Here is a 21,873-nt window from a genome sequence, read left to right on the forward strand (position 1 = left end):
GAAATTTTGATGTGTTTCATGCGTGGCTTTTCTATAGCATGAAATTGACTTGTTTTGTGTATTTTTAAAAAATCTGGCATCAAGCATTGCTAGGGTAAGTACAATGGCCACAGCTGTCAAAGGCTTTCCTGACACTGCTCTAAACTCTTCTGAACAGTATGACATTTCAAAAAAAATGACTAATTAGATCCCCTTAAATTTCAAAGAATAATTTCATCATGTCATCGAGAATCAAATCCAGGTATTTGCAAGGAAAGTCAAGTCCTTTGTCCACTTGTTGAAATCCCATGAATCCAGTAACTTCTAAAATGATGATTCAATTTCAAGACATAAGACATAATTTTTTTACTGTAATAAACAAACAAAAAGCCTTGTTAAATGAACACAATTAGTTGGCAATTTAGACTTTCAACAACAAAGGTTTTCCAATGCGACAAAAAGTTTAATGCAGCCAAATGTCCACACCACACCGAAACATTATATTGCCCCCTAAGTGGATACTTTATTCTGCTGGAACCAGTCCAAAGCTGTTCACCATTCGCAAAGTCTTTCTTGCATTTTCCGTTTCCAGATGGTCACTTTCAATCCTAGGGATCTTCCCTTCTTAAAATTCATCTCCATGGCAACATGAACAACATTGGTCTTGTATCCAGATAGAAATAAGAATTAACTAGCATCTAGAACGCAACGTTGTTCAAGCCTCATATTAAATAGCAAGTTTGAAGTATGAATCTTGATAAAACCTGACATTCCAAACATCTTCCTGTAAAACATGGAGAGTATCACTCCACCCACAACCAACACTGATATTTTTGCCATTCACAGTGTTGTGATTATCTTGTACCTTTCTAAAAGTTTCATGACTTGGGCCCTATTTGTCGTCTCAGTCCATTGGTGACATCTGCAAACTTACTAACCATACATCCTATGTTCACATCCAAACCATTGAGATCAATGATGAAAAGCAGTGGGCCCAGCACCAATCCTTATGGCACAAAATTATAAGACACCCTTCGCTTCTCCTCCCCACAAAACTTGATATCATAGAGATTCAGTCAGAGATGAACATTTCGGAAACAGACCCTTTGGTCCAACTCGCCAGTGTTGACCAGAAACTAATTGAGTCCCATTTGCCAGCATTTGGCCTATATCCCTCTAAACCTATCCTATTCACGTGCTCATCCAGATGCCTTTTAAATGTTGTAATTGTACCAGCTTCCACCACTACCCTTGGCAGCTCATTCCATACATACACCACACTCTGCATGAAAAATTTACCCCTTACATTCCTATTAAATTTTTTCCCACTCATCCTAAACCTATGCCCTCTGTTTCTGAATGCCCCTATCCCAGGGAAAAAGCCTTATCTATTTACCTATCCATGCCCCTCATGATTTTATAAACCTCTACTAGGCTTCCGACGCTCCACGGAAAACAGCCCCAGCCTATTCAGCCTCTCCCAATAGCTCAAACCCTCCAAACCTGGCAAAATCCTTGTAAACCTTTCTGAATCCTTTCAAGTTTTGCAACATCAGTTTGATAGGAGGGAGACCAGAATTGCCGCACCTGATATTTATCTAAATTAAACTCTATCGACTTCTCCTCAGCCTATTGGCACATCTGATCAAGATCTTCTGGTACACTCAGGCAACCTTCTTCACTGCCCACTACACCTCTAATTTTGGTGACATCCGCAAACTTACTAACTATACTTCCCATGTTCACATCCAAATCATTATACAAATGATGAAAAGCAGTGGACCCAGCACCGATCCTTGTGGCACACCACTGATAACAGGCCTCTAATGTGAAAGGCAACCCTCCACTACCACTGTCTTCTTCCTTCAAGCTAGTTCTGTCTCCAAATGGCTAGTTCTCCCTGTATAATGAATACTTGTATTGGGTCAATGTGGGTTTAGAAATCAGAGATAATTAAAGAAATTAGCATACACAAAGAGGAGATACTGAGTGGTCTGGCAAATTTAAAAATAGATGAATCTCTTGGGTTGGATTGAATGTGTCCCAGGTTGTTCAGTGAGGTAAGGGAGGAAATAACAGGTGTGCTGACAATAATTTTCAATTCCTCTCTGGCTACAGAAGAGGTGACATAGGACTGGAAGACGGCCATGTGATACCGATATTCAAGAAGAGAGCAACTTCTAAACTGAGCAACTACAGGCTAGTCAACCGAATCTCACCAGTGGGGAAGCTACTGGAAGCAATTCTGAGAGACAAAATTCAACTGTACTTAGAGAGACAGGGATTAATCAAAAACAGCTTGATTAAGGGTTTGTTGAAAATGTCACATCTGACCAACTGGATTGAATGTTTTGAAGAGATGACCAGATGCCTGGATGAAGGCAGATGGCCTGATCAATGGCAAATGAAATTCAATCTGGATAAGAGTGTGGCGATGCAAGTGGACAACAGAAACAAGGCAAGGGAATATATGAAATAGTAGAATCCTAGGAAGCACTGAGGATCAGAGGGACCTTATCCACCACATTTCCACCAATCCCTTAAGGTAGTGAGACAGATAGATAAATTGGTTAAGGTGGCGAATGGAATACTTGCCTTTATAAGTTGAGGCACAATGTTTAAGAGCAGGAAGGATATGCAGGAACATTTTTCCTGTGTTATGGACCTCTATGACTATACTATCCGGTTCACAAAAATCATGACATCAAACATGAAGCAAACAGCTTCATTGTTAAAAGTTCACTTTTTGAGGACTAAATAGTTTGATATACTTGATACTAGATCTCCTTACTTGCATAGCATCTTCTTACAGGAGTCCCTGAAAATGCTGCAGCACAGTCCAAGTGCAAGTTAAATAATGCTAACAGACTCCTTTCATTAAGGAGCATAATTTGCAAGTACGAAATAAAACAGTGCACAGTAATTTTTTTTTCGAAAAGAATGACTCACAAAGGAAACAATTCACACTTGCAGAGTTTAAATAGATAATGAACTTTTAATGCCTTCTGTATAATAGTGGTTATCGACTTACCTCAGTGATTCTGTCCTATTAACTTGTGGATGGCATGCTCGTTTGACAAAGAGAAGAGGCTCCTTCTTAACCACCATTAGATCTTTTTTATCGGAGATTGAAATTCCATTTCTGAAAGAAGCAGATTATCAAACTTTAATGGCCTTGCTCTCAGGAAACAAATGTTACTGCTGCCACTGCTTCATACCAAGTATCATGAATGTTGTTAAGAATAATTGAACTATGTGCGTAGGGATTATTACTCGCATATCTTACTGGCAGAAGTCATTTATTGTAAACCTGCATTTTCATATTCAACCACCATTAAAGTCAAGTCCTAATTAATTATAAGTTTCAACACCTTGATACATATCAGTTTAAGACAATAGTCATTGCATCTCAAAGCTGCAGGAAGATATGGACAGGTTAGGAAAGTGGGCAAAGAAGTGGCAGATAGAGTAAATGTGGACAAATGTGAGGTCACGCACTTTGGCAGGAAGAATAGAGGCATGGACTATTTTCTACATGGGGAGAAAATTCAGCAGTCTGAAATGCAAAGAGACTTGGGAGTTCTAGTCCAGGATTTTCTTAAACTAAACATACAGATTGAGTCAGTAGTTAGGAAGGTAAGTGCAATGATGACACTTATTTTGAGAAGTCTTGAATATAAAAGGAGGGATGCACTTCTGAGGCTCGATAAAGCTCTGGTCAGACCACATTTGGCGTACTGTGCGCAGTTTTGGGCCCCATATAACAGGAATGATGTACAGGTCCTGGAGCGTGTTCAGAAGTTCACGATAATGGTTCCAGGAATTAAAAGTTTAATGTAGGAGGAATGTTTGAGGACTCTGGGTCTCTCCTCGATAGACTTTAGGAGGATGGCTGGGGAATCGAATTCAAACATACAGAATACTGAATGGCCTGTACAGAGTAGATGTTGGGAAGATGGTTCCATTGGTAGAAGAGACTAGGACCTGAGGGCACAGCCTTAGAATAAAGGGAAGACCTTTTAGAATGGAGATAAGGAGAAACCTCTTCAGCCAGAGAGTGGTGAATCTATGGAATTCATTGCCACAGAAGGCTATGGAGGCAAGGTCATTAAGTATAGTTAAGACTGATATAGATTGGTTCTTGAGTATTTAAGTGGGAATTGGCATGGGGCAGGGTGACTCTAGGCACATGGACACACAAGATGGCCGCTGGACCACAATTTGGAGAGAGACAGCACAGCAAACACAGATACTGCTTGGGGTCACCAGAATGCCAGCACAATGAACTCACAACCTAGTTGATTAGTTTAATGCAAGTTGGGGAGAAAATACACGAGTAGCGTATACTGCCTGCCGAAGTGTCTAGGTCCAGACAACACCTTTGATAGAAATGTTAACTGTTTGATATGGACTCAATGATACGGATTTAATAGCCAGGCTGCAGTAATCATCCTTTCCAGGAAGAGCGATTAGCGCTCATTACTACAGCAACGGACTTGAGCGCAGATGCTGAAATTGACAATGTCTGCGCTGAAAATGACAAGGACCATGCTGAAATTTACAAAGGCTGCACTGAAACTGACAATGATTGCACCGAAACGATCAACGATTCTGCAATGTTTACAATAAACAAACTATGTTACAAAGACATTAACCTCAACACTGATCTATTATATTACAAAATGTATAAAAGTATCTTGACATGTACTCCAGGTTGAGAGAAGAATCAGAGCTGACCACTATGCTATTGGTGTCTTTCTCTCTTTGGAGCTCCTGTATTTCCTTATGCAATAAACTCCGTCGCTGAACAACGACTCTGACTCAGAGGATAATGATTTTCCCCTCAACAATATCAAGGGGATCAAGAGTAACAGGGAGAAAGCGGGAGAATAGAGTTGAGAAACTTATCAGCAATGATTGAATGGTGGAGTAGACTCAATGGGCTGAATGGCCTAATTTCTGCTCCTATGTCTTACGTAACATTTCTCCATCAGTCCCAATCCCATCTCTCAGAATGATGCGTTTGCATGCATGATTATTCTACAATATTTGGAACTAAATTCAAAAGTTCAACTTCTGCAGCATTGGTCCTCAGGTTTCTGTCAGATCTAAGACATAACCTTCTCAGTTATTTGCACTGTTGGAACTGCCAACTTGTGAAGAATCCTTTGGACTCAACACAAAGCATGTTATGTCAAAAAAGCAACATACTGGCCACGAATTAGATCATATTAAACTGACTCATTAAGCTAAAATGAGGCTACATATTGTAGCAGTTCAGAAGCAAGATTTCTGGATTTTAGTCCATGAGAATGACGCATGACACAATATATGAAAACAGAGAGTTGGTATATTTAAAATGACAACAAATAAACTACAGTTGCAACAATGAGGAGACATGTTGGTGGGATAATGTTCAGGCTTCAGCAAGTATCAGACGGTTTATCCTGAAACAAACTCATAGGAAAGAGCGTAGAACTTAACTCATGAAAGAGTAAATTCAAAAGCAGCAGTGCCATTTGAAGTCATTGTTGAATTTTTATTGCAACAAAGGTCTTATCTTACAGCGTGGAAGTAACCAACTTGTGGAGGATATGTAAAGGCTTCAAGGGCAAGTAACTTATGTATAACTGTCAATCTGTGAAGTTGTTTCAATCCACTGTACTTGAGGGTTTGTTAATTCAGCCTGTTTCATTGAGAAATGAAAAGAATATGTTCCAGCATTTACAATAGCTGTATGTTAATCTTGTTGTAAGGGCCCATAAACATTATTAGCAGTCCTAGGTGTGAGGTTTTCAAGACAACTTTTTGTTTTAAATAAGCAAACAAGTACTGGAGAGTTTTAAAAACTTTTTTAATGTGATTTTGTGATTGGGTTTTTTTTATTGCTTTAAAAGGTATAATAGATATTTGGATCTTTATTTTGTCTAACATGGGTCTTTATGTCTTCCCAATGTAGCTAAAAGATGCATTAGTATGGAGAGTATAAAGGCAACAGATGGCAGTGTGAGTTATGGATAGACATGTATTGGGATTAATTTGGCATGAAATCAGTGAAAACCTGACTTAGCTTTACATACCATTTGGTTATACGGTGCCATGGGGCGTGTAGATGGGCAGATAGGTGGTGATGGGATGTGGAGAGAGAGGACTAGAAGGTCTATTATTTTGTAAAACAGGTGCCCACAGAAATGATATGGGCCTTTTCATCAGTCCAACTTGTAATTTGCCTGTGACTGCTTCCAATCTCTGCCGAGGGACGGTCGTCCTGACTTCATATATTCACACCTCCCACTGAATATTGACTTTGAGTACTAACTATTTCCAATATCTGATGTCAGTGCTGGTCTTTTCAGCTGTTGTCAAGAGGTTACTTCTTTGAGTAGCATCCAGCCTTTTGTGAGTAAGTGAAAATAAAAAGTTTGATCTGTATTCATATGCCTGTGACAAAATACCTAAGTATTCTGTCTAACATAATGGCAACATCAAAACTTCTGGAATGACCATGTTTCAGTACTGTATTCGAAAAGCATGAAACAAGCCAACTTTTTTTTTTGCATTTTCTGAAAGTCACATATGCCAGTTGGCCTTATTGCAACAGCCAATGAAATCCTGGCTCAAGTACAATGACTGAAATAATCAACTTATTCAGAACTGATTCCACTTTGTGAGCCAAGACCATGGAGGCAATAAAGGAAAAGAAAATGAAGCTGAAGAGGGAACGGTCAGACAGGCCAGCTGAGTAACATGCAACATTACTGAAAATATACCATTTCCTTTGTCACTCTGTGGTACTCAGTCTGTGATACAACACATTATAAAACTCACACTACAAAGCTTCATATCTTTGCGCTCCATCAACCTGCAATTTAACAAGTACGTTTGACTATGAAGAACAATCATCTGCAAAGCATTAATCTAATTCTAGATAAACTTGAACAGAAGACAATGAGCCAATGCTGTATCCAAAAGAATAAATATGTTGAAATATGAAACAACTTAAATATTTGGCTTCAACAATCATTTCACAAAAGGGAGGCAATAACTTTAGATTGAATCAACAAAGATAAGTTTCAGATAGCAATATGACCTTCGCATGATAGATGCCATGAACTTCATAGAGGCACTCAAGTGTTTCTGATGTAGCCTAACATTAAAGAAGAAAACTCCAATTAACTCCTCAAAATAAACAAATACAAACACCAAGAATTTTCATTCTCCAAGCTAACACTCACCAAACCACCACAATACTAAAACAATTTAATTATTTAATTGTTGGGATTAATGATTTAAAACTAAAAAGATGACTTCAAAGTTCACATGACCAAGATGTGGTCAAGGTTTGGCGATGGGGCATTTAGTAATTATTACTTTCCAAAGCTAAGCCAAAGTCAGGTACTAATTTAAAAATGCCCTGATCAAATCGTATTAAATCTTCTTTTAAGTAAAATCTATGTTATTTACTGAATAGTCAACAAAATTGTGGCGCCACCACAGCTCCATGCTGGAATTAAGATGGGGGTGTTATCTTGGGAGCTCAGAAAACTTTCAATAAGGTCCCTCAAAAGAGATTAGCACATAAAATTAAAGACCACGGCGTTAGAGGTAACGTACTGACATGGAGAGAGAACAAAGGGGCGGCACGGTGGCACAGTGGTTAGCACTGCCGCCTCACAGCGCCTGAAGACCCGGGTTCAATTCCCGACTCAGGCGACTGACTGTGTGGAGTTTGCACGTTCTCCCCGTGTCTGCGTGGGTTTCCTCCGGGTGCTCCGGTTTCCTCCCACAGTCCAAAGATGTGCGGGTCAGGTGAATTGGCCATGCTAAATTGCCCGTAGTGTTAGGTAAGGGGTAATGTAGGGGTATGGGTGGGTTTCGCTTCGGCGGGTCGGTGTGGACTTGTTGGGCCGAAGGGCCTGTTTCCACACTGTAAGTCTAATCTAAAAAATCTAAAAAAATAAAAGATTAGGAATAAACGTGTCATTTTTCAAGTGGTAGGTAATGATTATTGGAGTACTGCAGGACTCAATGCTTAGACCCCAGTTATTCACATAATGCATCCATGATTTAGAGGAGGGAACTAAATATCTCATCTCCCAGTTAAGAGACAACACTAACCTTGAGGGGGAGAGTGAACTGTGAGGAGGATGCAGAGATGCTTCAATGTAATTTCAACAAGTTGAGTGAAGGGGCTATGCATGGCAGATGAAGTATTGTGCAGATAAAATTGAGTTTCTCACTTTGATAACCAAACAGGAGATAGATTATTATCTTAATAGCAACCGATTTAGAAAAGGGGAAGTGCTACAAGATATGGGTGACCTTGTACACCATGAATTGAAAGTAAGCATGCAGATAGTTAGTGGTGAAGAAGGCAAATTGTATGTGGGCCTTCATTGTGATTTGAATATAGGATCAGGGATGTTTTACTGCAATTGTACAGTGTCTTGGTGAGACCACAGCTGGCATGCTGTATACAGTTTTGGTCTCCTTATCTGAGGAAGATGTTCTGCTTCTGGCTGAAATGTAATGAAGATTTGCAAGACTCATTCCAGGGCTGAAGAGAAATGGATTAGTTAGGAATGTATTCATGAGTTCAGAAGAATGAGAGGCCAGCTCATTGAAATTAATAAAATTCAAACAGGACTAGACAGGATTAACGCAGGGAGTAGGCGACTGGGGAGTTCAGAGCCAGGGTTCACAGTTTAAGGATATGGATGAACTATTTATGACTGTGATGAGGAGAAATGCCTTTTTCAGAAAATGGACAGCCTGTGGAATTCTCTGCCACAGAAAGCGGTTGAAGGCAAAACCTTCAATGTTTGAAGGAGGAACTAGATAAACTTCCCAGGGCTAAAGGGACCAAAGAGTATGGAGAGAAATTACGAACAGGATTGGATGATCAGCCATGATCACAACGGATGGTAGAGGACATTTGAAGGGCCAGATGGTTCAGTCCTGCTTCTACTTTCTATGATCCATGAAATGGGCTGCAACAGTTCAAGGCGGCGGCTCACCATCACCTTCCCAACAGCAACTATGTACGGGCAATAAACGTTAGCCAGCTAGCAATGCACACATCCTGTGACGGAATAGAAAAAAAACTCTGAAGGAGAATCAGTGGACCCAAAACGATAACTCTGCTTTCTCTCCACTGACGCTGCCAGATCAGTTAAGGTTTCCCAGCAATTTCTGATTATGTATTAAAAAACCTCAGAGATTACACATTCAAACCCATCATAGCAAGCTTGAAAATGGAATTCAATTATTCTCATAAACTGTGGGCTAGTACCATGGAAACTGCAAAATTGCTGTAAGAACCCAAGTGGATTTGACCTTCTGCTATTTCCAGTGTGGTTTGAATGAAACCAGTTTCATAATTTAATTGATCCTTAGCACCCTTGTGCAAGCTGGGATGGACAATTACTTCTTACTGAGTGCTGCTCAAACCTGATCATTAATTTTGTCAGTTTGCTTACAACAACTATAATTGATTATTGTTGCTATCCACTTGATTATATCTACCTATTCATCCTCTACATCTCAAACTTCTCACAATCCTTAACTACCCTTTGATAGGGTTCATCCATCCTGGAGATGAGACTGCAGATAGTCTGAAAACACATCTCCATTTCATTATTTAAGATCCAGAATGCACATGATGAGTGTTTGATTGTATACTGTACATTGTAAATACTCTCCCTGGTCAAATCAATACTTCCTAATATAATGTATTTGACGTGCTAAGCCATTACTAGATGCAACTTCTTATTGGTGCTAAGTGGTTTTACCTCTCTTGCTGCTTTCTGCTGATCAAGACCAACTCCATTCTCCCTGCACAAGACCACCCACCTTCTCCAACTCTCCCTCAACAAACACTGTTGAAGATCGAATATTGTTAATGCAAATCATATCTGCATATGTTCTAATTATCTTGTAACTTGAAATATAGCATCTGTTCAATCAGCATATGTCCTTGCAATCTGCAATTTATCTTCCTGTACTATAATCTTTTATAGTTCCCCTTTCTATTCACTTGCCAAGATGAGTTCACATACTAATCGCCAACCTGCTTCATTTTACCAAAGGTTAATGTTATGGGTATAATTAAACTTAACTGAATCGCTATTTGTTTTTGTGAATTAATGCAACATTTCGATAACATTTTGATTCCTCACATCAAAAGATCATAGGATCACAGAATTATAACAGAAGGTCACTTGGCCCATCATGTCCACGCCAGCTCTCCAGGAAAGCAATAACTACGCCAATAACAATCCACCTGCTTCTAATTCAGAAATACCCAACTTATAAGAAAATATTTTTCAGCAGTATAGCAACTGAATCAGGATCTGCCCTCTCACAAAAAAAACTCAATTTTAACTCCGTTCAACTCCAAACCCACAGCCCTTCAAAGTTAAGATGGTCTTTAGTGTGGTATGGCCAGAAGGTAGTCAGTGGGAGAGTGAATCAGTCACATCAGGACCAGCCTTTAAACTGCCTCAACTTCTAGGCATCAGCAAAGACTGAATCACAAAATATCTTTGGGGGAAACAGGAGGTACATCTCTAATCTCTAGGAAAGGCAAGCAGAGAGTTTGATATTATAATAGTGGGGGGAATTTCAATCTGTGTATGTCCTTGATTGGCTGAGAGATGTTGAACAGAAAAGCAACCCACTCCTTCTTCCTCCAGATCCACAGCTGGGTCTCTTCTATGGGCACGAAGTCAAATCAGGAGACAGTGTGTAAAGCATTAGAATCTACATGGATTGTATCCCTTCAAACTGCAACTGAAGTTTCGAACTCCATGTCCAATGAGTGATGGGGTCTAGAAACATAAGGAATAGGAGAACAAAAACATTTTATGGCCAATCAAGCCTGTCTCATCAGTTTGATCATGGCTTATTTTGGGCTTCAACTCGACTTTCCACGCACTCTTCAAATATCTTAGTCTCCAGGAAATCAAAAGTTTCTCTGAATCTTACACATTCAATGGCAGTGCATTCACAACTCACCAAAGGTTGCACAGTAATTTAAGTGAAGACCATTTCTCCTCATTGCAGTCCTAAATAAGCCTTTTGCTTGAGACTGTGCAACCATGTTCTAGACAAAACAGCTATTCAATCTTCATCCTATTAAGCCCAATCAAAATCTTTAGTGTTTCAATGAAATCACTACTCATTCTTCAGAATTCCAGCAAATATAGACCCAGTTTACTCAAACTCTCATTATGAGACAACATCGTTATCCCAGAAACAAAACCTAGTGAGCTACCAATGTCAATGAAATGTGGATAGAAAAATTGTGTACATTACTCCATGTGTGATTTCACCCAAGCCCAAACAACTATAGCAAGACTTCTTTGTTCATGTCCTCTAATCTCTTAGAATAAAAACTAACTGTCATGTTTAACTCAGTCAGTTCAATAGCTGGTTTGCAATGCAGAATAACACTAACAATGTGGGTTCAATTCCTTCACAGGCACATGTTACCATCGCTCTCAACTTCTTCCTTCATCTGAGACATAATGCATCAAAATTTGCTTTATCCCTAATTTCTTCTAAAGTATACTGCTTCAAGAAACTGTCACCAAAGTATTTACAAGCTCATATTCCAGAAGAATCTTGCCAATTTAACTGGTCCCATCTATGTGAAGATTCTAGTGCCCCACAACTACTACATTTTTTTTTTATCTGTTCCAAATAATTTTTATCCGCTACTGTCATCAACATTTTTTGATTCTCAAGTTCGAGCCTCAGATATATCATTCTGCTTTCTTTTGTTTTGGGTCAAGATACTTTCTCACTAATCTCCATTAGTCATTGTTTATGATCAGGATTATCCTTCCTCATTTTCCATTGTGGGATCTACTGACCTCTGGCATCAAGTGTAAAGGTAACATTCCTCCTTTCTGATGGATCGGAGAGTTCACAGCTCAGATTCCAGTTCATCATCCCTGAGCAGAAGTTCCATTAGCCGCAGACACATCTGGCAGATGTGGTTACTGTAGATCACATTGATTCACCAACTGTCATGTGCTATAGCTGGAACATTTCACTGACCTTGCTTCTTCATTGCCTTTTATTTAACTAATTAGGCTTCAAGGCTAAAAATATCATCCAACATAGCTAAATAGTTGCTAGGTAGCTTGACTAGTTAAACTGCCTAGCTTGGGGAGATAAAACCTTCTAACCCATCAACCAAGTGCATATCTGCTCACCCGGTTAATCTGAATGAACACTCACCAGATGCTGAAGGTTGAAAAGAAGTATCACAAACAACATCTCCTTCAATACATGTTCCAAACTTCACAGTAATTCTCGGCTGCACTTAGTCATCTCCATTCTGGGCTGTTGCAAAATTTATCTGCTTTTTTACACAGAGTGTAAAAAATTAGGTCTGCAGATGCTGGAGATCACAGCTGAAAATGTGTTGCTGGTTGAAGCACAGCAGGTTAGGCAGCATCCAAGGAACAGGAAATTCGACGTTTCGGGCATAAGCCCTTCATCAGGAATGAGCATCCTGATGAAGGGCTTATGCCCGAAACGTCGAATTTCCTGTTCCTTGGATGCTGCCTAGCCTGCTGTGCTTTAACCAGCAACACATTTCCAGCTTTTACAGAGAGTGGGCAACTCACACCCAAGTTGCAACTGCGAAGTTAACTTTCTGGTACAATCAGTAATCATCTAAATTAAAGCTCAAGAAAATCTTACCAGAGATATCCCACTTGCAGCAAATTCCCAAGTTAACCTCTGGCCTTTGCTGTATTTAGTTCTTATCATGTCCACGCCATGCTCAATTTCTTGCTTGCTCACTCGCTCTAAAATAAATTTCAGCAATTTTCCTGAATTTCTTTTCTCTGAATGATGTCATAATTTAACCATACACCTCTGGCGCAAAAACATGTTTGCTTCTGCCTGCTTTTCTCTCCCCCAGATTGAACCACATTCATAACTCAAGAGAAGGTCTTCTATCAGCCTATCCCTGTCAAAGGCTCAGGACCAGGGATCTCCCAACGCAGAGAGTGGAATTATTCATATTATGACTAAAACAGGTTGAGTGTTAATTATTTCAAAGTCTTCGGGGAAAGCAACTCATAAGCCTAACTCATGACATTTCATCTTGGTGACTTCATTAAATAAGCTCCTTTAAATACATTTGTTTAAATTTGAAAAACATTTTTTCCAAATGCTTTTTGAAAGAAATCAAAAATTCTGAAATATCTCCAATAATTGAGCGATGTCTGTTTCTCAGAAGCAGATCTTAAACAAAAGATCTTAAACAAAATCATCAAGAAACAGTTAAGCAGCAAAAACAAGCTCAGAGTTTTTACCACTTGGGAATGATAGAACGTTTGCAGAATAACAATCGCAGGCTAGTCTTCATATATGTATCAATCTATGGTAAAAAGAATGTACGAGAAATCTACAGTGACTCTCAAGAAGATAGGAGCATAATCTTGACAAATGGAACAAACCATTCATTTTCTAATCAATGGCACAATTTTGCTGCTGACATTTTTAAATGGATATTTTCTAATCAATCAATCAATCTGATCAGAGATGTCATCATACACTTCTAGACCACGTGGGTCTAGAACTTGGGCCTCTTGCTTCAGAGATAGGGACACTACCTCTACACCTCAATAGCTCTGCTGATCTCATTATTGAAAGAAACCAAGTTAATTTCCTGATTGCCAGTCACAATCTAATGCTGATAAAAATAAAACAATCAAATATAGCATTGTATTACCAAAGGTACATAAATTAAGTGCATTAAGATTATACAAGGGCACAATTTAGTCTCCACGATTCAATTGGAAGAGCACTACAATAATAATAGTTAAGCCTATCTAAAGTTTAAGAATCCACTCTGAAGTCTGAACACACAAACACCTTGGACTTCACAAAATAAAAAAAAGACCACAAGTTACTTAAAGAATTCTTGGCGTTTCAGTGATTTTAAAAAAAGCCAAATTCCATAAAAAATTACAATTAGGAGAGTTGCAAATGTTTGGCAGGACTGCGAAAAAAAATTGCCACAAATCAAGATAGCTCAAACATGCAGCTTGTGGAAAATGATGCCAAAGTTATTGGAGAAATAAAGTGAGTGAAGGTTTAAAAATATTCATCCTTGGAGAAACTGAAAACCAATAATGTTGTCTGCTGTTACCACAGTTTCAACCAAGATTCAGTGCATTATAAATTTGGATGAAATATAGAGATTAAAAATGTTAAGACATATTGGCTCCAAAGTTGAAAGCTTAAGGCAAAATTTCATTTTGAAACATTAATAGCTTTTTTTTGTTTTTCTAATAAAAGAGCTCAATATAGTCAGCTATTCCAAGTTTCTCAAGCTTTATGGGTTGGCTGTTTGATCAGACAGAGGGATTGCTATTCCCAAGAGTTTACAAAAATCATGTCTCAAGACTTTATAAACTTGGAAAAAATTCTACACTGGTTTCACACCAAGTTCGGGGGAGCCTGCTGCTCTGGAGATTTTGTCTCTATATTTTAAGAACAGTACAAAGGAGAAAGATTATCCATCAGTTTTCACATTGGATACAAATCATTACAGTATGGAAAAACACTAATTAGGTCTGAGCAGTGCGTTGTTCAATGCAGCTAGTTTTCTTCTTGCTTTGATTAGATTTTGTAGAGGTATTCAAAATCATGAAAGAGCTGGACAGAGCAGACAGTAAGATACTGTTCCTACCGGTGCAAAGATTGAGAACCAGAGGCTGAGGTTATTTGGGAAAAGAAGCAACAATAAACTGAGGATAAAATATTTCATACAATGGAAGTAAGGATGTGGAATGTACTGGCTTACAGTGTGGTGGACAATGCTTTCAAGAGGAAATTACATTACCCGAAAAGATTATATGCAGGGTCAGAGGATAGTTTCTCACACAGTCAGCACAGAAATGATGGGTCAAATGGCTTCCTCTGTTCTGTAACCATTCAGTGATTCATATAAATTGAAACAACTGGCTTCTATAAAAGATTTGCTCCTTCAAAATCATGTAGAAAGTCTAATAAGCAGATTGACGTTCCAATTGACTACAGGACAGGGGAAGTTCAGTTGCTGCCAATAAAAGACAGTTTATTTGTTTTCTGCTTTGCAAACTCAAACTCAGCCTCTGCAGTGATCGATTCTGAAATAGGCCCACTATCAAACCTGTACCTAATTTCAGCACAAGCATAAGTCTCACATTTTTATCTGATCAAATACAGCACATTAAGAGGAAAAGCTACATATTTATGGGCTTCTTATGAAACGGAAAAAAAAATTATGTAGAATTGTTGGGACTAGTCGGGGAAAAAAGAAGACTAGTAGACTCAAAATAAAACAGCAAAAACTGGGATTGCGATTATGAACATGAAAAATAAGGAAGGCAAACTTCAATATGAGAAAGAATCAGTTTCACTTTGTAATGAAAGATTGGGATCAGGCATGATACCTTTAAGAATGAACAAACTTCTCAACAGTGTGCAGACTAAGCAATACAGAATGCCCATTTGAACAATCCATGGGAAAGGATCCGAATTGGAGTTTGAATCCAAGCCCATTACCATAAACAACTGCAATCTGTGGGAATGATTACGAGATTAATTTGCGCTAGAGAATCAGAAGCTACTCCAGTCATGTATTGGAGAAGATTGACAAAATCCAAGTTCTAAAACAGCATCAGATGCTGCTACATCTGATAAATAATGTGTGATTGGTTGCAAGTTGAAGTTCCAATGCTGACACATTTCCTCACCATCTGTTGTTTTGTATATTAATTAAATTTTAGCACCTCATTTGATACTTGAGTTATTAGCACATTAGCGCTGTCAAATCCGATCAGTCTATATTGTTAATATTCTGAAAATAGCAGATATAATTAAAGAACATAAAGAGAACACTGAAAATATAGAAATATTGTAATTAGGACATGATGTAAACCATTCAGACTGTCAAGTCTGCTCCATCATTCAATTTGATCATGGATGATTTTCACTTCAATGCCAAATTCCCACTCTCTCCCCACACCATACTATGTGATGGGTGAAATAATGTTGGACAGGAATAACAACATTCTGAAACTCAAGTTCAGATCACAAAAACAGGTTCAGTTATCTCTCATTACCCTTTCGATTTTAGAATTATGACATACTGTTGTCTGTACAGCAATGATTTTTCTACAATTCAACAGATGATCTGGTGGTCACAGGTCTTTTCTTGTATTAGAATGGCTTTGTTCAAGTGTCTGGGCATTTTTGTCTTTTCATTCACAAGGGGTGAGGGAAAAAGGTGCTTCCTGCTTGCTGTCTCTGGATGCTCCTCACGGCACTATTCCCACCAATCTGCAGCAAACTACAACTTGACCAATCGGAGGTTGTCATCAGGCAGTTCTGCCTCAATTCGAAGACTCCTGGCACCACTCTGGCTCAGTTATCGAACAACCTCACTAGCTTCAAAAGTAACATGGGTTTTGTACAGCTAAACATATGTACCACTTGATTTTTCAAGTAAAATTCTCCAGAAGTCTCCTGGTATTTCAGCAATGTAGCAGTTTCTGACTTCTGTTCCAGTTTTTAGTCCAAAAGGAATAACAAGCAGTCCCTTACCGGAAGCACTTTGATGTTGAGGCTGTGCCATTGGCTCCTGATGGACAGGTTACATACAGCCAGCAACTAGCCAACTGTGAATCAGTTTCCTTCATCATGACAAGAGATTGAGGAAATTCCAATCATATCCTAGGTTGTGACTAATTTCACAAGAGCTTTGCTGCATGAACCAATGGCATCAATCCATTGACACCAACACAAAGAAACTAAAATTAGCAAATTGGTCATTTATATTTCCCAAAAGAGTAAGTGAAGACAGATCAGTTAAAGATCTTGCATTTATTTAGCACTCGTTATGACCACCAGAAACCTCAAAGTGCTTAACAACCACTATAGGACTTTTCAAGCACTGTCACTGTTGGCAGTTAGGAAGGCCAAAAGTCTTGACATATCATGCATGACATGAAAATAGCTAAAACTGCTTGCCTTTAACTAGATATTTAGTCTCATACTTCTGATTAATACAAAGTCCCCAGTACAGGCTAACATGTGGCTCCAATCAGGAGGTATACTAAAACATGACCTTGAGTTAAAGTGACGTACAAGGTGAAGATGACACACCCAACACCTTGAATATCTGTCCTGTAGTCATTGATCAAGGGTTTTCAAACAAATGATTGGAACAAGCATAAGTTAACTGAAGTGAGTTAACTGAGTAGCCAAAATTTGACAGAAAAAATACAATGTGGGAAAATGTGTGATTATGCACTTTGGCAGGAAAGAATAGAGAGGGGGAGGGGCTGCAGAAGTCTGCAGCACAGAGGGATTTGAGGGTCCTCATGCATGAATTACAAAAAACTAGCAATCCAAGTTCAAGGAAAATGAGCTGATGGCATTTATTTCAAAGGGAAGTGTACAAAAATTTAGAGGTCTTGCTAAAATTATACAAGGCACTAATGAGACCACACCTGGAATACTGTGAATAATTCTGGTTACTTTACCTAAGGAAACATACCGACACTGGAGGCGGTCCAGAGAATTTTTACAAAATTCATTTGTGGGATGTGGGTGTCACTAACTAGCCAGCATTTATTGCCTATCCCTGGTTACCTTGAGAAAGTGGTAGTGAGCTGTCTTCTTGAACCGTTTCAGTCCACCTGCACAAGGCTGATTCTGGGTTTGGAGAGATCTTATCAGGAGAGGTTGAATAGTTTTATCTTGTACTCAGCAGAGTTCTATTAAGACAGAAACTATTAAGACAGAGCCAGAAAGGCCAATCAGATCAGCTTCCTTGTCCCTGTATTTGCAACACAGTCAAATTAAAACAAAGAATGATCAGTATAAGGGTCTGGTCAGACATTTGGAATGCCATGAGCAGTTTTGGGTCTTCAGATCCAAAGCAGGATGAGCTGGAGGGGTTCTTGAGGATGTTTACAAGAATGATCCTGGGGATGAAGAGCTTGTCATATGACTAGCATTAAGGATTCTGGGTCTGTACTTTGAGTTGAGAAAAATGAGGAGGGATCTGATTGAAACTTACAGAACACAGAGGGGCCTGGAAAAAGTGGACATGGATAAGATGTAGGAAAGTCATGGACCCAAAGGCACAGTCTCCAAATGAAGAGAAGAACCTTTAGAACTGAGATGAGGAGGAATTTCTTTAGCAGGGGGCTTGTGAATCTGTGAAACTCATTACCACAGAAGGATAGTGAGGCCAAGTCACTGAGTGCCTTTAAGGCAGAGATAGATAGGTTCTTGATTAGGATGGGGATCAAGGGTTGCAGGAAGAAGGTAGGAGAATGGAGTTCGGAAACACGTTTTAATATAGTGATGGAAAAGGATAGACCAGATCTAAAAGTTGAAGTTCTAAATTGGAGAAAGGCCAATTTTGACGGTATGAGGCAAGAACTTTTGAAAGCTGATTGGAGGCAGATGTTCGCTGGTAAAGGGACGGCTGGAAAATGGGAAGCCTTCAGAAATGAAGTAACAAGAATCCAGAGAAAGTATATTCCTCTCAGGGTGAAAGGGAAGGCTGTTAGGTATAGGGAATGCTGGATGACTAAAGAAATTGAGGATTTGTTTAAAAAAAGGAAGCATATGTCAGGTATAGACAGGATAGATCGAGTGTATCCTTAGAAGAGTATAAAGGAAGTAGAAGTTTATTTATGAGGGAAATCAGGAGGGCAAAACAGGGACATGAGATAGCTTTGGCAAATAGAATTAAGGAGAATCCAAAGGGTTTTTACAAATATATTAAGAACAAAAGGGTAACTAGGGAGAGAATAGGGCCCCTCAAAGATCAGCAAGGCGGCCTTTGTGTGAAGCCACAGAAAATGGGGGAGATACTAAATGAATATTTTGCAGTAGTATTTACTGTGGAAAAGGATATGGAAGTTATAGACTGTACAGAAATAGATGGTGACATCTTGCAAAATGTCCAGACTACAGAGGAGGAAGTGCTGGATGTCTTGAAACTGGTTAAAGGTGGATAAATCACCAGGACATGATCAGGTGTACCCTGGAACTCTGTGGAAAGCTGGAGAAGTGATTGCAGGGCCTCTTGCTGAGATATTTGTATCATCGATAGTCACAGGTGAGGTGTGGGAAGACTGGAGGTTGGCAAACGTGGTGGTAACGACAAGCCAGGGAACTATAAACCTTTGAGCCTGACCTCAGTGGTGGGCAAGTTGTTGGAAGGAATCCTGAGGGACAAGATGTACACATATTTGGAAAGGCAAGGTCTTATTCGGGATAGTCAACATGGCTTTGTGCGTGGGAAATCATGTCTCACAAACTTGATTGTTACTTCTTCAAAAAACTCAAAGAAGATTGATGAGGGCAGAGCAGTAGATGTGATCTATATGGACTTCAGTAAGGCGTTCGACAAGGTTCCCCATGGGAGACTGATAGCAAGGTTAGATCTCATATAGGGAGAACTAGCCATTTGGATACAGAACTGGCTCAAAGGTAGAAGACAGAGGGTGGTGGTGAAGGGTTGTTTTTCAGACTGGAGGCCTGTGACCAGTGGAGTGCCACAAGGATCGGTGCTGGGCCCTCTACTTTTTGTCATTTACATAAATGATTTGGATGCGAGCATAAGAGATACAGTTAGTAAGTTTGCAGATGACACCAAAATTGGAGGTGTAGTGGACAGCGAAGAGGGTTACCTCAGATTACAACAGGATTTGGACAAGATGGGCCAATGGGCTGAGAAGTGGCAGATGGAGTTTAATTCAGATAAATGTGAGGTGTTGCATTTTGGGAAAGCAAATCTGAGCAGGACTTATACACTTAATGGTAAGGTCGTAGGGAGTGCTGCTGAACAAAGAGACGTTGGAGTGCAGATTCATAGCTCCTTGAATGTGGAGTCGCAGGTAGATAGGATAGTGAAGGCAGCATTTGGTATGCTTTCCTTTATTGGTCAGAGTATTGAGTACAGGAGTTGGGAGGTCATGTTATGGCTGTACAGGTCATTGGTTAGACTACTGTTGGAATATTGCATGCAATCTATTCTCCTTCCTATCGGAAAGATGCTGTGAAACTTGAAAGGGTTCAGAAAAGATTTACAAGGATGTTGCCAGTGTTGGAGGATCTGAGCTACAGGGAGAGGCTGAACAGGGTGGGGCTGTTTTCCCTGGAGCGTCAGAGGCTGAGGGGTGACCTTATAGAGGTTTACAAAATTATGAGGGGCATAGAAAGGATAAATAGGCAAACTCTTCTTCCTGGAGTCGGGGAGTCCAGAACTAGAGGGCATAGGTTTAGGGTGAGAGGGCAAAGACATAAAAGGGACCTGAGGGGCAACTTTTTCGCGCTGAGGGTGGTATGTCAGAGCTGCCAGAGGATGTGGTGGAGGCTGGTACAATTGCAACATTTAAGATGCATTTGAATAGATATATGAATAGGAACAGTTTGGAGGGATATGTGCTGGGTGCTGGCAGGTGGGACTAGATTGGGTTGGGATATCTGGTCAGCGTGGACGGGTTGGACCAAAGGGTCTGTTTCCATGCTGTATATCTCTGTGACTCTATGAATGGTTGAGCTGACTTGATGGGGCAAATGGTCTATTCACGTCCCCATACTTTATGGTTTCCGGAGTGAAAGGTCCGTGAAACACTTTTTAAAACAAGAATCAACCCACAATTAACTTTCAGGTCTGGCTTCAAAATCAAATAATAGCTTGTTTGTTCTTTTTTGGAGAACTCCAGACTCTCAAAGATGAACCAAGCTCACATCGAAACTGCTGCAGCACCCACAGACAATAGTGAACTGGAGACAGGGTGGAAAGCAGCTAGATCCATGCCTGCCCAGCCTATTGGGCTGTTGATTTTAGTTTTGGTTTACAAACATCTACTGTTGATTTCCATCAGTTGTTTTTCTCATAATTTTGCTGCATTTTATGTTTACTTGCAATTGCTCTGGTGGTGGAGGATATGGGGCTTGGTAAGGCAGAAGATCAGACTCTGCGAGTGTGAACAGATGGCAAAGATATCACAGTAGAATCAAAGAAAAAATAGAATAATTACATACAGTTATATAGTTACCTGATACTTTTGGTCAATTCTTTTAACTGTTCCACATGAGCTCAGTACTAATGCTTACTCCCTTGGGATATTGTTTGTTGTCTTACATCTCTCAGTTACTGTGTCAATATGTTTTTGAGACACATGCTCATGATACCATCATCATATTGCAGTCTTTGACCTTAACATATAAATATCTTATCCAACTTCAACTTAGTTCAAGTGATCTGAGGTATGACATGCTGCTGAAAGCAAGTTCCTCTGTTTTAAGTTAGTATCAGCCCAGACAGTTAAATATCCGACCAATGTCATGATTATACATAATAAAATGTCTGTTGAATTTTTAAATATGAAATTGAGCATGCACATTCTCATGTATTACAGTTCTGAAGAAGGGTTACAGGATCGAAACAGATGCTGCCAGACCTGTTGAGTTTCTCCAGCAATTTTGTTTCAGAACCCAACATCCTGCGTGCATGTTGTTAATGGGCAAAGTTACCTGTAGTTCTCCTCTCTAAACTTTTCGGTTGTTTCCTGAAAGCCTCCGGCTCGGTTTTCATCAGAAAATCCCAAAAGATGTCTACTGTGAGTAGCAGGACTGCCACTGGACTGAAGTGCACCAGAATGCTTCTCCCAAATGCTTAACAAGAACATAGAAACAATTACTTTTGCAACAGATTAACCATATTTATATGTATCATACCTTGTTAGCATTTTTGAAAACATTTTATTCTGAAAATTTCTTTTCAATTAAAGATTCACTCAAATGAAAGATAGGAGTTTTGTGGAATTAAATATTTTGCCAATTTTTTTTTCACTT

At 39.4% G+C, this 21,873-nt stretch overlaps 1 protein-coding gene across 2 annotated transcripts in view; it reads right to left on the reverse strand.

The window, feature by feature from the left end:
* atf6 (activating transcription factor 6) overlaps positions 1-21,873 on the reverse strand; it is a 327,368-nt gene that overhangs the window by 208,428 nt on the left and 97,067 nt on the right. For both annotated transcript variants that reach the window (XM_060830102.1, XM_060830103.1), the window contains 2 exons: positions 21,553-21,693; positions 3,011-3,121 (listed from right to left, as the gene is read on the reverse strand). In XM_060830102.1, coding sequence (XP_060686085.1) covers positions 3,011-3,121; positions 21,553-21,693 — 252 coding nt within the window. The remainder of the gene's footprint in view (positions 1-3,010; positions 3,122-21,552; positions 21,694-21,873) is intronic.

This window comes from Hemiscyllium ocellatum, chromosome 9 (assembly GCF_020745735.1).
Source record: "Hemiscyllium ocellatum isolate sHemOce1 chromosome 9, sHemOce1.pat.X.cur, whole genome shotgun sequence".
In the NCBI taxonomy this organism is placed as follows: Eukaryota; Metazoa; Chordata; class Chondrichthyes; order Orectolobiformes; family Hemiscylliidae; genus Hemiscyllium; species Hemiscyllium ocellatum.